Source organism: Tiliqua scincoides, chromosome 11 (genome assembly GCF_035046505.1).
Source record: "Tiliqua scincoides isolate rTilSci1 chromosome 11, rTilSci1.hap2, whole genome shotgun sequence".
In the NCBI taxonomy this organism is placed as follows: Eukaryota; Metazoa; Chordata; class Lepidosauria; order Squamata; family Scincidae; genus Tiliqua; species Tiliqua scincoides.
Genome location: NC_089831.1, coordinates 10,657,756 through 10,675,304, shown reverse-complemented (window position 1 = coordinate 10,675,304; position 17,549 = coordinate 10,657,756). Strand labels below are relative to the sequence as shown.

Genomic DNA, 17,549 nt, shown 5'->3' with positions numbered 1-17,549 from the left:
TTGCAGTCTCAGCCAGCCTGACCACAAGACTGTCTGAGGTGACAGTGCCGCTTTCCTTCCTTCACCCATCCCTAGACCCACTCCCTCAATTCAGAAGAAGGGGTGATCAAGTATAAGAAGAAGTCTGAGTAGACGAAAGGAGAGCATAGGGCTAAAGCAGTGGTTTTCAAACATTTCTGCAACGGGACCCACTTTTTAGAATGAGAAAGCTGTCGGGATTCACTGCAAGTGATGTCATTAACCTGGAAGTGATGTCACAACCAGAATTGGCATCATCAATTTAGGCTTCAAACCTAAGCCACAATCAGGCAAAGGTCCCACTACATAGTGTGCCCAGGCTGTTATTTTTGCATGGCTCAGAATTCAAACATTCCAGCTCGGAAGCCAAAGCAGAACACAGCCTTGGATCCTTCTCCAACCACACAGACCTCTCCGCTTTCAGCATTCCATCTTCCCATCAATTCAAGGCAAAGCACCATGCTTCTCTCCCATCAGGAGACCGCCCTGGCCAGCAGTTCTGTACCCTGGTTGGTTGGCAACCTTCAGTCTCGAAAGACTATGGTAGAAGCCTACAGCACCCAGTATTCCCAGGCGGTCTCCCATCCAAGTACTAACCAGGCCTGACCCTGCTTAGCTTCCGAGATCAGACAAGATCAGGAGATAGGGAGTATAGTATAGTGTTCAGTATAGGGAGATGGCTGGCAACCTTCTGTCTGGAAAGACTATGGTATAAGCCTACAGCACCTGGTATTCCCAGGTGGTCTCCCATCCATGTACTAACCAGGCCTGACCTTGCTTAGCTTCCGAGATCAAACAAGATCGGGCATGTGCAGGGTAACAGTATTTTTTTTTTTATTTTCAACAGTGGCTGACCTAGGTGCTACAGGACCCACCTGAAATTAGCTCGTGACCGACCTGCTGGGTTCCAATCCACAGTCTGAGAAACATTGAGCCCTTCTTCCATCTTCCCTCACTGGAGGCTCTAGGGCAGGGGTGCTCAATAGGTGGATCGCGATCTACCGGTAGATCGCGAGGCAAAATGAGTAGATCGCGGAGTGCCGACCCCCCCCCTTCAGGTGCCTCTGGGAGGAAACGCCGGGAGTAAGGCCCATTGTACTCAATGGGGCTTACTCCCAGGTAAGTGTGGCTAGGATTGCACCTCACAGCCTAATCCTAGGCATGTCTAGTCAGGAGTAAGTCCTGTTATACTCAGTGGGGCTCAAGGTACACCAACATACATTGTACACATAAATATTATATGTTATGATGGCGCGGACATTGTAAAAAAAACTCTGGTAGATCTCCGGGCCTTGCTGGGTTTCAAAGTAGCTCTCGAGCCAAAAAAGTGTGAGCACCCCTGCTCTAGGGAAAGCCCTCCCCTATAAATTATGGTACATCAGGCCCCGTGTTTGTCAAGCAAAAGATAGGCCATGGGAGACAACAACTTCTGTTATGCTTTTCCTGCTGGTGAAAAGGGAATACAGGGACTTTAGCAGAATGGAAAAGAAATCACAGGAAAGTGCCCAAAGTTTGGATGAAACGGAAGCAGGGAGATTCTTCCCTCTCTCCCGAGAGGCGAGATACAAGAACTCAATGCAAACACACGGATGGGCCAACACACAATGCGCAGCGATCCTTCTTCAGCTCATTAGCAAAAGGAAACAACCCCAAAAGCAATCATCAGTCTGCCATTTCAGATGCATCTATTCCTCCTCTCTTCATTTCTAATCTTTGTCTTTTCTCCGATTCGAAGCTAACTGGCCCCTCGCACTTCGGTCTCTGTTTCTCTTCCCCCAGTTTGTCTCATTACTCATCCCATAAACCAGTTTCCAATGGCACGCGCTCAGCGGGTTTTCTGGCTAATGAACAAAATGTGCTCCTTGTTCTTCACCGTTTATTTGCGTGCCGGCGTCTTCTGTCCTCCCAATTAATAGACACCATCCCGACTGCGAGGGAGATAAGAGAGCTTCGCCAGCCTCTGGGTTGAGACTGGGCTTGTCTCTCGCTTGCTTTGTCAAAGCATGTAAAATAGCAGCAGCAGCACAGATGCAGCTTGAGCATTCCAAAGAGTAAATATACCAAGGCACAGATGGAGGCTGCTGGCCTGGAGCTCTGGCCCGGAGCAGCGAGCTAGAACCACAAGCCTGCTGGAATGCAAGCACCGATGCCTTTCCAGCTGTGCTCCCGGGGTCCTTCCAGATGTGCTTGCTCCTCGCCATGCCAGCAAGTCCTCTTTTGCTTCATGTGCAGACACACGCAATGAAATTGCAACGTCAATTCCAAATCAAAGTACATCTGCAAGGACATTGGTGTGGTGCTACCTTCTGTCCACACTAGTGGGCAACAAGGGGGAAATTCCAATTCCAGATATAGATGACCCTGTTTACGGCTTCGGGTTGGGGGTCAGTGGCATACCTAAGGGGTGGCATGGCTGGGGGGTGCCAGCCATACCACACCAAGGGTCGCCTGCTCCTGCTGTCTCCCTGTCTGGAGGCCTTCCAAGAACCTTAAAAACACCACTTCCAGTTTACTGGAGGAAAACAGAAGTGACGTTATAAGGCCTTCCGGGGGACTTAGAGGGCCTCAGAAGGCCTTCTAAGGGCCTTAAAAAGAAAAGGTCTGTTTTCCAAAGAAAACTGGAAGTTTTAAGGTGGGGGAGGCACTTCCAGACTCGCCCTGGATGGTCAATATCGCCACTGCTGGGGATGTAACTTGCAACTCATCTAGTGCATGCAAATCCCAGCATAAGAACAGCCCCACTGGATCAGGCCATAGGCCCATCTAGTCCAGCTTCCTGTATCTCACAGCAGCCCACCAAATGCCCCAGGGAGCACACCAGATAACGAGAGACCTCATCCTGGCGCCCTCCCTTGCATCTGGCCTTCTGACATAACCCATTTCTAAAATCAGGAGGTTGCACATACACATCATGGCTTGTAACCCGTAATGGATTTTTCCTCCAGAAACTTGTCCAATCCCCTTTTAAAGGCGTCCAGGCCAGATACCATCACCACATCCTGTGGCAAGGAGTTCCACAGACCAACCACACGCTGAGTAAATAAATATTTTCTTTTGTCTGTCCTAACCCGCCCAACACTCAATTTGAGTGGATGTCCCCTGGTTCTGGTGTTATGTGAGAGTGTAAAGAGCATCTCTCCATCCACTCCGTCCATCCCCTGCATAATTTTGTATGTCTCAATCATGTCCCCCCTCAGGCGCCTCTTTTCTAGGCTGAAGAGGCCCAAACACCATAGCCTTTCCTCATAAGGAAGGTGCCCCAGCCCAGTAATCATGTATGCACAAGGATTCTTGTGCTTTATTAAAGCCGAGTGTTTAATACTGTCCATCGGAAAAGGACAGACATTTGCAGGTGGAAGAACACTGAAAGGGAACAGGAAACCACAAGACTCTTTCCTTGCCATTAAAGGACTTGATTCTCAGGAGGCAACAGATAGTCCATGAAGAAATACAATCCAGCACAAATTTGACCCAGTTTGCTATAGTGATCCACCAGCTGCCTCTGGCAAGCCCACAAGCAGGAGAGCAAGGCATGTTCCCCTGCAACTGGCATTCAGAGACACACTGGATGTAACACACAGTCATCATGACTACCTTTGGTAGATCTGTCCTTTGTTAATTTGTCCAATCTTTTTTTTTTTTAAAGACATCCAAGCTGGTAGTCCACCCAGCATCTTGTGGCAAGGAATTCCACAGCTGCCGTGTGGAGAAGCACCTCCCACCTGGAATCCCCCACCAGTCAGTTCCAATGAATGATCCCAGATTCTAGTACTGAGAAGTGGGGAGACTCTAGTCACATCATGCACAATTTTACACAGCTCAGTAATGTCCGTGAAAGTGGAACACAAGACTCAGGAGATCTATCCCAAAGCACCAGCAGCACTGAAATCATGCACAGGAGAATCCCATAATTTCTGAGTTGCTCTTACACGATTTACCGTATTTTTCGCTCCATAGGACGCACCTGACCATAAGACGCGCCTAGTTTTTAGAGGAGGAAAACTTACTTTTAAAGTAAGCCTGCCCTCCCCCTGTGGCGCCTGTGCAATTGAGGACCTTGCCCCCAGTGCGGACCTTGCCCCCAGTATTCGCTCCATAAGACGCACGCATTCCCCCCCCTTTTTTTGAGGGGGGAAAGTGCGTCTTATGGAGCGAAAAATACGGTATATCCATGCCTGGTCACACCATGTGGAAACAGAGAGGCATTTATTACTCCCCTGGACTAGTTTGGGTTTACCATTCATTACCATTCCAGTCACTGCAACATGATTGAACTTTGTGCGTGAAGACGTCCAAATATGACAAAAACTTTTTGTTTGTTTGTTTTGAGAAACACCACTACTCACCTCAGCTGTAGGTACTCCCTCCGGTGGACGGCAGTGTAGCACTATCATCCCTTCGATCGGAACTTCCTTTCCCTGGGGGTCTTGCTCAAAGTTCTTCCGCAAATCTGTAAATAAAAATAAGAACATAAGAAGAGCCCCGCTGGATCAAGCCGAAGCCCCATCTAGCCTAGCTTCCTGCATCTCACAATGGCCCACCAGATGCCTTGGAGAAGCCCACAAGATGAGAGACCTGAATCTCGGTGCCACTCTCTTGAGTCTGGTATTTTGAGGGAGCCTACATCTAAAATCAGGACGTTGCATGTGCCCATCATGGCTTGTAACCTATGATGGACTTTTCCTCCAATAACTCTGTGCAATCCCCTTTTAAAGGCACCTAGGCCAGACAGCATCACAGTATCCAGTGGCAAGGGGTTCCACAGATTAATTGCCCACTGGGTAAAGAAATTTATTTTGTCTGTTCTAACTCTCCTGACAGTGAATACTAGTGAAGACCCCTAGTTCTGGCACGCATTCACATAGGAAATTGCCTCCTGAGGAAGACCATTTGTCCACCTGGTTCAGCATCGCCAACACTGACCAGCAGCAACTCCCCTAGTTTCAGACAGGGATCTTTTCCCAGATTATGTGATCTGGGAGATGCTAGGAACTGAACCTGGGGTGTTCTGCATGCGCAACATGTGCAATGCCACTCAGCTAGAGCAACTGTAAAAGTCCGCAAAGGGTAGACTACCGGGCCCAATTCAAGGTGCTGTTTTTGACCTTTAAAGCCCTATACTGCTCTGGGCCAGGGTATCTTAGAGATCGCCTACTCCCGTACTATCCGGCCCGTCCTCTTAGGTCATCTGAGAAGGCCTTTTTACAAGTGCTGCCGCCTAGGGAGGTACGTAGGGCGGCGGCAAGAAATAGGGCCTTCACAGTAGTGGCACCAACGCTATGGAATTCCCTTCCCTTTGACTTAAAAACGGCTCCCTCTCTTGTAACTTTCCGGTGAGGCCTGAAGACCCTTCTGTTTAGATAAGCCTTCTGAGTTCCTGGCCTTTTTAACATCTTTTTAACATCTCTTAACATTTTTAAACATCTGTTCACAGATGATCCCTTTCTAATTTTCTGCCCTATGCTCTTAACCTGATTAGTTTTTATCTGACTACTGTTTTTATGATATGTTATGTTTTTATCTGCTTATAAATTATGTTTTTAACTTGTTTTAACCTTGTTTTGTAAGCCGCCTTGAGTCCCTTCGGGGAGAAAGGCGGGGTAAAAATAAAGTATAATAATAATAATAATAATAATAATAATAATAATAATAATAATAATAATAATAATAATAATAATTATAATAGACTAAGGCTGCAATCCTATCCACACTTTCCTGGATTGACTATAATGGGTCTTACTTCTGAGTAGATGTGCATAGGATTGGGCTCTAAATTAGTTTCTTATAGGTAACAACAAACACAACATAAGAGTGTTACAGCACAGACCAACAGATGTACTGCTGCGTGAATTTGTGTTCAGAGGAATCTACATACCACACACTCACAAGATAAAAGATTCTGAAAACAGTAGTGTCGTGCTTGGGTAGTCAACTGAAGTAAACCAGAGTCCATCACAGGGATTCACAAGCTCATGGGTACCAATACATCCAGCACACACCCAGGCCAACCGAGGCTGGTGATCAATTTCCTTGACATCTCAGGAGAGATAAATACTGTTTCACGGTGACTTAACCCATCTAGAGTGAGCTCCAGAGCAAGAGATGTTGTGTCAAATGTGTCAATCAGCTCCAGGAACACGGAGTAACTACTTTGCCCCTGGCAAAACCTTAATGCCCATTTTCTCTTAAGCTCAGCAGTACTGATTTATCTTGCTCTGGTAGCCAAAACTGCCTCCCCCCATTCTTCCACCATGTATAAACTGGAATTTATACATGCACAAGTCACTCTGGGCAAAACAGCTTCTCCATAGATGTTTTGCACACTCCCAAACCTGCTTGTTGAAAGACGGGTTCACTGTTTTGCTCTGAAATCGGCAATGGTGCAGACCATTGCATCGGTATCCTTTTTTCCTGAGAACGGAAAGCGTCGGCGGCGCGATGAAATTGACATGCATTTAATCAACCAAATGTGATGCTGACCTTTAGACAATTCAATTAGAAGCTGAGTTTCTAACAGCCCAATCCTACGCCTGCTCGGGAGCAACCCACTTCTCAAGACCGGCTGCCTTGAAAATCAACTGAGTTATATAATTGAGCTCCCCTCCAAGGGGCAATTCAAGAGGACCTGCTGCCTGAATTGACACCAATCCATTGCCCCCAGTAACCCCTCCTTCCTTTTTTAACCTCATTCCTCTCCACCACTGCTGTTGTCATTGGCCCTTCCTCACCTACCGGGCTGTTTAAAGAAGCAGCCAGGCAGGCAAGGAGAGGTGAAGGCATTGAAATGCAGTGCAGCCCATCTGCCCCCCGCCCCGCTTGTCCTTGCCTACCCAACTGTATTCAAAAAAATCAAGGGAGGGGAGTGGTGGCAGGATCAACATGGAAAGAAGGTACAATTATTTTGCATGCTCTGGCTGCAATCTTGTGCACATTTAACTGGGAGTAAGTCCCATTCAGCTCAATGAAGCTTATTTCTGAGCCGACATGCATAGAATTGTGCTGTCAGGCTACCAGTGGCTTCCTTGTTGCAACTAAACACAGGTCACTTTGGGGAGGGATATATATGCCAATAAAACAAAGTGCCTTTGATAATGTGCAGGGGGATATTTCTGGTGCAGATATCACCACTGGAGGTGGTGGACAGCAATCCATAAGAGGGTTGTCTCTGTTGTGGTGCCTACCCTGTGAAACTCCCTTCTACATGAGATCAAAATGTCCATCCATTAGTGTTCCACTGGGTTGTCTCTGTTGTGGTGTCTACCCCCCCCGTGGAACTCCCCTTCCACATGAGATCAAAATGTCCATCCATTAGTGTTCCACTGGGTTGTCTCTGTTGTGGTGTCTACCCCGTGGAACTCCCTTCCACATGAGATCAAAATGTCCATCCATTAGTGTTCCACTGGGTTGTCTCTGCTGTGGTGTCTACCCCGTGGAACTCCCTTCCACATGAGATCAAAATGTCCATCCATTAGTGTTCCACTGGGCTGTCTCTGTTGTGGTGTCTACCCCGTGGAACTCCCTTCCACATGAGATCAAAATGTCCATCCATTAGTGTTCTACTGGTGGTCTTAAAACCTGTCTGTGGACGGGCTGATTTGATACGGTCCTCTGTTATCGGCTTTCAAATGCTTCTGTCAAGATTTGTTCAATGGATTCTCGGTTAGTCTTGCAATATGGTGTTTTGATTCCCTTTTGAGGTTTTGCTATGTTGTTGATTGTTGTGTGCTTCAGATGTCTAATTACTGCATTTTGTTGTCACTTTTCAACTGTCCTGTTCTATGTTATATTGATCGTTTCCCCGTTGGGTAAGGAAAGGAGGAATGCAGAACAAAACATTCTTATCAACAGCAATGACCAGGGTAGTGATTTTACTTAATGCCACTAAAGGGGTCCTTATTAAAGCCTTGTGCAAAACCGATGCAAGAAAGAAACAAGAAAGGCTTTGGAATGAACAAACAAATACTATACATGGGTAGAGCAAGCAGATCTGGTGGTCTGCGGGTGTTTCAGTAGCCAGTGCCCCTGTGGCTTGAGGATTTAAGACAGCCAGATCGATCCAACTGCTTCAATTAATTCATTGGTCCATTTTCACCCTTCTGCGTTTGGAAAGAGAATTCACAACACTGAGACGCGTCAATAAAAATTCAATTCAGAATAATAGGCCTTTGCAAGCCTGAAATACTGGGGGAATTATCTGCTCCTTCATTGTAATGGCTGTTAGCACAATGAAATAAAAATAATCTACACATTCCTAACAAAGCAGTGTATGAAAAATCACTGCCATTTACAAAATCAGGAGGTAGGCGCAGGACCTTATTAGTTTACCCAACTGTTTATTTTCAATAGGCATCAAGGTAAGTAGCTGGAGAAAGCAGACTGACCAAGGTGTGTACTGGAACTTGTAATCCAGGACTGGTGCTGCCAAAGTCTCTTGACTGTGGAATGCACCTTGCCTTTCCATCCCCACCCCTTTACCTAGGTAGACAAGTTTGGCTGCCCAACCAGTTGGCACATGCCAGCAGGAGGTTTGCTACTCCAGCCATAAAAGACCCAAGTCCACACCCGGCACAGCTCCCACCACCACCTTTTTACCAACCCTTTTCTACAGGCTGGCTGGATGGATCACTGGATTGGGGAAGGGGGTCATTTCTGCAACCAATGACCCCACACAATGAACAAGCTGTTCCTGTGAATAAGGTTCGTGTCCCCCCACCACACACACACACACACACATCCCTATTCACAAAATGTCAAACTATTATGCAACACAATTGCATGCAGCAATTCTACATGAAATACAATCACGTAAGCCAGGGGTGTCCAAAGTTTTTGGCAGGAGGGCCACATCATCTCTCTGACACTGTGTCGGGGGCTGGGGGAAAAAAAGAATGAATTTACATTTAAAATTTGAATACATTTACATAAGTTTACATAAATGGATATGTTAAAGATGAACTTATATGAATGGATGAAGGTCTTGCAATAGCTCAAGGCCTATAAAAGGCCTGGCACAAAGCAAGGCTGCCCTTTTCTTTGCATCACAGACGTGAAACAGCAAGCAGTGGAGGGAGCCCTCATCCTACAGCTCACACGAGAGGTCAAACAGTCGCCCTCACACTGAGAGCAGTTGCATTGGGTCAGTGCGGGCTCCAGCAAGTCTCCAGAGGGCCAGAGGCTCATTGGAAATTGGGGTCTTCCTGAGGGCCGCACTGGGAGTCCTCAAGGGCCACAAGTGGCCCCAGGGCCGGGGTTTGGGCACCCCTGACGTAAGCCCACAGTGGGAACTTGCTTAACCATTCTCTCTCTAACCACTTTAAACCGTCCCTCCAACTTTTTTCCCCCGACTCCAAGGGAAGATGGGAAGATAGTATAACTATGACCAATTTTTCCCCCTGGGGTTCTACACTGATTGCTACAGTCAAGATGTCTCCATTGAATTTTTGTGTCTATCTGCGCCCCCCCCCACCCCGCCCGGTTAATGCTTCTGATATTCATTTCAATGAAAACGTTACAGGGATGAGCAAGCAGGGCAAGGAGTTTCACAAATGAAAATATATAAATAAAAAAGAAAAAGAAAAAGTCAAGAAAATAGGTAGGTAGGTAGGTAGGTAGGTAGATGGATGGATGGATGGAAGGAAGGAAGGAAGGAAGGAAGATAGATAGAGAGATGGATGGATGGTTAGGAAGGAAGGAAGGAAGGAAGGAAGGAAGGAAGGAAGGAAGGAAGGAAGGGATAGACAGATGGGGAGGGAGGGAGGGAGGGAGGGAGGGAGGGAGGGAGGGAGGGATAGATAGATAGATAGATAGATAGATAGATAGATAGATAGATAGATAGATAGTCAGTCAGTCAGTCAGTCAGTCAGTCAGTCAGTCTCTGCTCAGCCAGGAGGAGGAAAACAGAGGCATGAATTTTCCTAACCTCACAAGTTAGTTTTGCAAATAGTTTTGCGAATGCTTCCCTGAGAGATGGAAATGCAGGCATCAGTCAGAACCAGGCACGCCATTGCGAGAGTTGCATCCCAGAATAAGAAAACCAGGCCCAGTTAAATCGGATTCCGAATAATCCCCTGATTAAATCATTGCTGCAGAATGGGGAGCAAGTCCAACCAACTCATACTGACAACAGACATTTCTTAATAACCCCTCTCTTTATTATTGCTATTTCAATGCATTCATGAAGACACTGAGGGGCATGATTGAAACAATGACAGGAAACAAATGGGCTTGATCCAATAAAGAACTTCATTTACAAGAAGCATATGCTGCCCTATCAAGAGGTTTATCAGTGCATGGGGAAATTAGCTCGTGTGTTCCCCAAATCTCCAGATGCATCATCTCTCATCCCTGCTTAGAGGCCAAAACCAGATAAACAGGAAATTGGCACATTTTGAAAAAAGTTAATATCCAACCATCACTCAGTAGGAAGGTCTGATTTCTAAAGTTTATTATGTAGTGATTCAACAGGAGAGGGACTGCATGCGCAGGACAGATGGAATGTATCAGTTTAAACAGTGGCAGGGAATGTGCTGTAAGGGTGTTTCTGTGGAAGAATGGAAGAGGGATCGTAGTGAAGGAGAGAAGTTGGTCCGCTGGAACAATGATCAATGATAACCATTGTCAGGTTCTATTGGTACCTTCGGGTCCAATCTTACTACTACTAAAGCATGAGTTACAAGTCATGGTAGGTATGTGCCTTGTGTGTTACAAGTCATGGTAGGTATGTGCTAGCTCCCGGTTTTAGAGGTAGGCTGCCTCTGATTGCCAGATGCAGGGGAGGGCATTGGGATGCAGATTGTGTCTGTTGTCTTGTGTTCTCCCTGAAGTATTTGGTGGGCCACTGTGAGATACAGGAAGCTGGACTAGATGAGCGTTTGGCCTGATTCAGTGGGTCTCTTCTTTTGTTCTAAAGAATGTATAAGTCTTACTGCAACAGCTGGAACTGAGTTGCTGAGAAAATGGGGAGGTGGACAGGAATAAAACTGAAATGTACCTGGGGGAGAAAAAATACTTTGTACGTGTTCATGTAAACTCTCTCTCTGTCTCTTCCTGAGATTTAGCAAGGAGTAGCAAAGACAGTTCAGTGAAACGTAGTTTATCCGTGCTGGAATTGCTTTCTTCCTGTTTCAGCAGAATACACTTTGCGGAAATTATTGCATCACAAAGATAATCCAAGGGATAAAACGATATTCAGAAATCAATGAACAAGGTCATTATCCTGTATTATGGGCTTGTGTAACACTGTCAGTCAACTTGATTTTTGTATGGAAGGAACCAAATCCATACCAATAAAATGAAATGAATAAAAATATTTTTTTAAAAAACAAAACTTTATATTAAATGGTAATGTACCATTAAATGGTGTGTGTGGGTGTGTGTGTGTGTCTTATAAACATTATGTATGTACACACACACACACACAAAATAAGATAATGCCCATCTAAAACAGCACAGACTGGTTACCTGTTTGGTGGGTCTGTACTAGAAATCAATGGTTTTCAAAAATATTTGTAGTTGGTTTTCAAACCAACTTCAAACCAACCAACTTCAAACCAATGGTTTTCAAAAATATTTCAAAAATATTTGTAGTTTAACAAGTTATTTTCCACTGGCTAGACTGGTTAGTGAGAGAGAGAGAGAGAGAGAGAGAGAGAGAGAGAGAGAGAGAGAGAGCACCAACATCTAGCAGGGAAAGAACTCTGGCTCAGTGATAGGTTGATAATCAGTGATATCAATTAGCTGCCATTTTAATTACTGCTATCACCTGCATATCACCTGCTATGTAAGGTGGCAAGATGAGGAGGTAGGACAAAGCAAGAGACTCAATGTACAAAATGCTAGCAGAAACCCCGAGTGAGAGAGATGATGAGAAGGCAGAACAAGGAAGCTGTTATGGGGCCAGACCAAGATTCCTGACATGAAGCAGCATGCTAAATTCTGTCCCACTTACTCAATGACGTGCCAGCTTCTGTTCGTTCCACTCTCCAATGCTCTAGCTCAGCACCCTCCCCCGTCCACATTTCCTCTACCCCTCTGCCCCTTTCTTCCGTTTCCAATCCAGAGAGTAGAAGGAGAAGGTGGAACAGTGAAGGTAAGAAAGGCAGCAGAGATAAGCTCCCCAATCTGCAACCTGTTGCAACAGCTTTCGTTGGCCTCATGGATGGGCTGGACTTGCCTGTGACACACAGCTTATGCAAAAAGACAGTGACTGGCTCAAGGTCAACCAGGAAGTTTCACGGCTAGTGGGACTTTGAATTCAGGTTTTAGTCCAACACACTTACCCAGTGGTTCCCAAACTGTGGGCCAGGACCCAATTTTTTTTGGCGGTTCACAAAACTGACAGGGTAGATTAGGCCAGTGGTTCTCACACATTTAGTACCAGGACTCACTTTTTAGAATGAGAACCTGTCAGGACCCACCGGAAGTGATGTCATGACCGGAAGTGACATCATCAAGCAGGAAAAATTTTAACAATTCTAGGCTCCAACCCAGGATTAAGTGCCATTTGCCATCATTGTTAAAAGAATATTCATAATAGCTTGTTAAAAGTACAGGTCTGTAACTTTTCCTCAAATGCAGTCACATACCATGGTAGCATCAAGTCTAATATATTAAAAATAAAATATTGAAATGAATGGAGACCCACCTGAAATTGGCTCGTGACCCACCTAGTGGGTCCCGGCCCACAGTTTGAGAAACACTGGATTAGGCTATGTGCATCAAAGGTTAAACACACTTCTAACCGGAGAGGGGTAGCACTGCTAACTCAATCATCATTATAACCATACATCTTGGCATTTATAAATCAGGAAGCAGCCCCTATGGCCTGTAAAAAGTTTAAGAACCAGTGCTCTAACAATTATGCCATCCTTTCCATTCAGAAACTCCCGGAAGCAACAAATATGGTCAAATGGGCAACAGATGTTGGATTGGGTTCCCAGAGAATCTCAGGACAAATCCCCAGCTGAATGCAGTGGCCTTTGATAGGATCCTCCCCCCCCCCCCCCATACATTTGTGGCCAGGATAAATACCTATGAATTGCAAATATATAAGAGTGTTCTGGCAAGTATAGAAAAAGCACCACATTGAAATGGACTGATAGTACTGTGGAAGTCTTTCCACCTCTCCTTGAACAAAACCTGTTTCAATAACCCAGTGCTAGAGCCGCAGGGCCTGGAAAGTCTGTCACACAGTCATTGATATCTCCTGAAAAGGGGGGTGGATATACTAGGAACTTCCTTTAAATTCTGTTTTGATATATATATATATATTTTAGTTAGCATTTTAGAGTGGGCGGCGGGGAAATTGCTTTTATTCCTGATGCCAGTGGCATTATGATGATTTTATGGTTATAAAGCTGCTTTGGATGTCTTATTTTGGAGGCTTGCTTTTAGTAGTTTAATAATCTAATAATATAATTTACATTCTGCTCTATGCTGCTATGAGGATTTATGGGACGTGACCGAAGCTTTAGAATTTTACTGATTACTTGTTGTGTTTTATTATGTATTTTATGGTGCTTTACGATTGCATTTTATTGAATGTTAATTTGTTAGCCGCCTTGAGCTCTGGAAAGGTGGGCTATCGATCTTTTAAAACACTGGGACCAAACTGATTATTGGGCTGGGGCACCACTCTTATGAGGAAAGACAGCGTTTGGGGCTCTTTAGAAAAAAAGGCACCAGAGGGGGGAACATGATTGAGATGTACAAAATTATGCACCGGGTGGATAGAATTAATAGAGGGATGTTCCTCTCCCTCTCACACAACACCAGAACTAGCGGACGTCCACTAAAATTGCGTGTCAGGATATTTAGAACAAGCAAAAGAAAATATTTATTTATCCAGTGTGTAATCAGTCTGTAGAACTCCTTGCCACCGGATGTGAGGATGGCATCAGGCATAGATGCCTTTAAAAGGGAACTGGGCAGATTTCTGGAAGAAAAGTTCATCACAGGTTACAATCCATGATGGATATGTGAAACCTCCTGGTTTTAGAAGTAGGCTATCTCAGAATACCAGATGCAAAGGAGGGCACCAGGATGCAAGCATATTATCTTGGGTGCTCCCTGAGGTACAGCTTAAGACCTCGGGGAAGCCTCAGAAGGTTTCCCCAGAGCCACGCAAAGCTCTGTCGCGCTTTGCAGATGGGGGGGTGGCTTCGCATGCGGGGGCTTGCATTGCAGACCTCTGTCCTGGGGAGTGGGGCAGGATAAGTCCACCACTGGTCTACACTTTCCTCTGGCACTCATCAAAGCTGCATTCTGAAATTAAATTGATAGGTTTTCCCATGGGGAATGTGTGTTCAAAAAAAAAAAAATGTTCTGGTAAGCCCCTATTTATTTGTCTATCCTACCATTAAAAACAAAATTCACACAGCAGTTTAGAAGAACAGCATTATACCAGCAACAATACAACTGAAATACATAAAAACACCCCCGCAAAACAACAACAACAAAACCTAATTTAAGATAAATCTGAAGATGCTTTCAGTTGTCACTCATGCTCCAAAATGCTTGAAGCCTGCAATTTGTTTACCTTAAATTCTGTGCCATGCAAAGAGCAAAAGACTCTGTGTATTACAGAGCAGATACAATGTGTGTGTGTGTGTGGGGGGGGGGGGAATGAGCACTACCTTAACTCCAGAGCCCAGGTCAACCAGGTGGGTAAACCTGGGCTCCCAGTTGAGCTTATTGCCTCCATGGCAACTTGCTGGATGGGTAGACCTGGGCTCTCACCCTGACTTGGAGCCCAGATCTACCTACCAGGTGGACCTGGACTCCCATTCCAACTCCATTCCACCCAGCGGGCATTCCCCAACTTAGCTCCCCACTGACATGGCAGTTTGGGGAGGGGCACACACCATGACAAAGGATGGTGCATTATTCCCCTTCAGGCTCGACCCTTGTTTTCGAGGAAGTTATCAGCTTTATGCCCCTTTCCTTCTGCTTCAAAGAGGAGACTCCACAGGAGAAAGAATGGGGGTGCAAAGCCATAACAACAAGCACCCCCTCCTCTGTTGATAACATAGAAGTGACTGCCTTGCACTGCAAGCAATGCAAGGCGATCACTTCAAAGTTCTTCATGGAGGAGGAGGTGCTGGCAGCTTGGTGCCCTTGTTCCTTATCCTGCGGAGGCTCCTTCTTGAAGGGGGTGCCCCATCAAAGAGGTCTCCACAAGAGAAGGAACAGCAAAGCCACCAGCACCCCTCCTCCAAGGAAAACCCAGAAGTGCTGCCATGATGTCACGTGACGCTGTGACGTCACTGCCCCAGGAGCCAGGGCAGTAAGTGGATCTCCAGAGGCACAGTGCTTTCGCCAACAGGAAATAACTAGGCAAATCTCAGTGTCAACATACAGCAACTGTTACCCTGCACATGCCTGATCTCGTCTGAACTTGGAAGCTAAGCAGGGTCAGGCCTGGTTAGTACTTGGATGGGAGACCGCCTGGAATTACCGGGTGCTGTAGGCTTAGACCATAGTCTTTCGAAACTGAAGGTTGCCAACCAACCATCTCAGTGTCAACTAAGTCATGGCTGTTGGCGTCCTTGAACACACAAGTTAAGATCATTCAGACCTCCTACTCTACAAACTCATACTTCAGTCCATCAAGAAGTGGCACATCAACCTCAACCAATTATCTTCTGGGGTCGGCATACCATAGACACCAAACACCGGCATATCACAGACACCAAATACTGGAAGATAAGCAGCAGGAATCAATTGATACTCCGTAAGTTAAACACAACCTTCAGAAACAGCAAAAGTAATGACCACAGAAAGGACCGGTTTGAGCACCCTGAAGATAGAGTTCCATACACACAGTGCCACCACTGAGACACTCCATCCCGGACAAAACTCTGCTGAAGGTGGGCCTGAGAAAAGGGCCTCAAAACTTGAGTGGGTTCAGATGGACAAAGATGCTCATCGATAGTTAGCCTTGCACTAAGTGGGCTGCTTCTGTGCATACAGTCAAAGTTTTAGAAGTCGAATAATTACTTAGGAGTGCCATGGCTCAATAGAAGAGTATAAACTTTGCACGCTGAAGGCCCTTAGTTCAATCTCTGACATTTCCATGTAAGGCAAAGAATAATGTCCATTAAAAACCTTGGAGACATTGTCAACAAAATATACTAACCAAGATAAAGCCCTTAGATGCGTGTGTGTGTGTGGGGGGGGGGGGGGCTTTAAGCTTCCAACACACCTATGAAAATTCCAGTGAATTCTGTTCACTTCCTTCTGAGCAAACACACATAAGATCAGATTTGTTAGCCTGGTATGGATTCAATGGCTGGCTTGAGACTGATCCTATCACTCCACCTCAGTGAGCAATAAGTAAAATCTGAGTATTAATGAGGTGTCTTTTAACAGATTCATGCCTTTACGGGGCATTCAGTTTCATTGGAAATCTCTGATCTATGGTAGCTGAGATGTGGACCTGAAACTTGTATATGTAGCTATCTAAAAATATGATTCATGGTATGCAATATGTAGTAAACTCCACTCCCCTGAACCAGCATTTTCTGTCTGGCTCTGTCCCCGAGCCACCATTTTCTGTCTGAAACTGGCTTATGAACGTTAGGGTTTTTTAACAAAGTAGATCAGGCAACCTTAAAATCTGTTGACACTTGTTATAACCTAAGCAGAAAATGCACTGATAAATAAACAATGACCCATAGGCCCTCCTATATTGATGCTGCGATCATTTACAGAAGTGATGTGTGACAATACAACTGCATCTATCTGCCAGGGCTCGCTAAGATTTTAGAATGGAAATGTAAACATGCAAAGCTCAAATCCTAACCAACCTTCCCGCAATGACACAGGTATGCCAATGGGGCATGTGCTGCATCTTGTGGTAGGGGGCAGTCATAGAGGCCTCCTCAAGATAAGGGAACATTTGTTCCCTTACCTTGGAGTTGCACTGCCCTTACCCCAGTGCTGGAAATTTGATTAGGGTTGCGTCCTAAGTTGTATAGCTCCTACACGTCAAATACAGGTTGGCCTTCAGTGTCTGCAGGGTTTCCGTTCCTGGACTCCCCTATGGATACTGAACTCATGGATATTAAGATCAGTGGAAGGCCCCTCAGAGGACCTCTGGATGCTGCCAAAAGTGCCTTTGATAACTGGAAGCGCCTCTCAGAAGCCTCTGGGAGGTCTTCTGAGGCAAGCAGAGGTCACACATGACCTCCTCACGCATCAGAACACCTCCCAGGCTTGACTGGAAGGTACCTTTGGTCTTATCTGGGAGGTTTGCTGAGACCTTCTAGGCGTGGGTCAGGGTAAGTCAAATCCACGGGTCCCTAACCCATGAATAAGAAGGACCAACCTGTACATTGTTCTGCAGCAAAAAACCCTCTGGGAAACTTCTCTTGTCTTCAAGAACCTGGTCCAGTTTCTCTGAAGCTCTTAGATAATTTCCCCTCAAGAAGAAACCCTGACATTTGAGTGGTGAAAAATTCCAGGGATGCCCCAGAGCACCCTGAGAAGTGCCATTAGTCTTACAGACACTCATTTGACTTCTCTTGAAAATT

General features: G+C 45.7%; 1 protein-coding gene and 1 pseudogene across 1 annotated transcript in view; one reads left to right on the top strand and one right to left on the bottom strand.

Annotated features, from left to right (window-relative positions):
• Positions 1-17,549, bottom strand: part of UNC5D (unc-5 netrin receptor D) — a 224,785-nt gene that overhangs the window by 158,530 nt on the left and 48,706 nt on the right. Inside the window, exon 6 of the mRNA XM_066639671.1 lies at positions 4,365-4,468. Coding sequence (XP_066495768.1) covers positions 4,365-4,468 — 104 coding nt within the window. The remainder of the gene's footprint in view (positions 1-4,364; positions 4,469-17,549) is intronic.
• On the top strand, positions 15,368-15,487 carry LOC136662872 (5S ribosomal RNA; annotated as a pseudogene).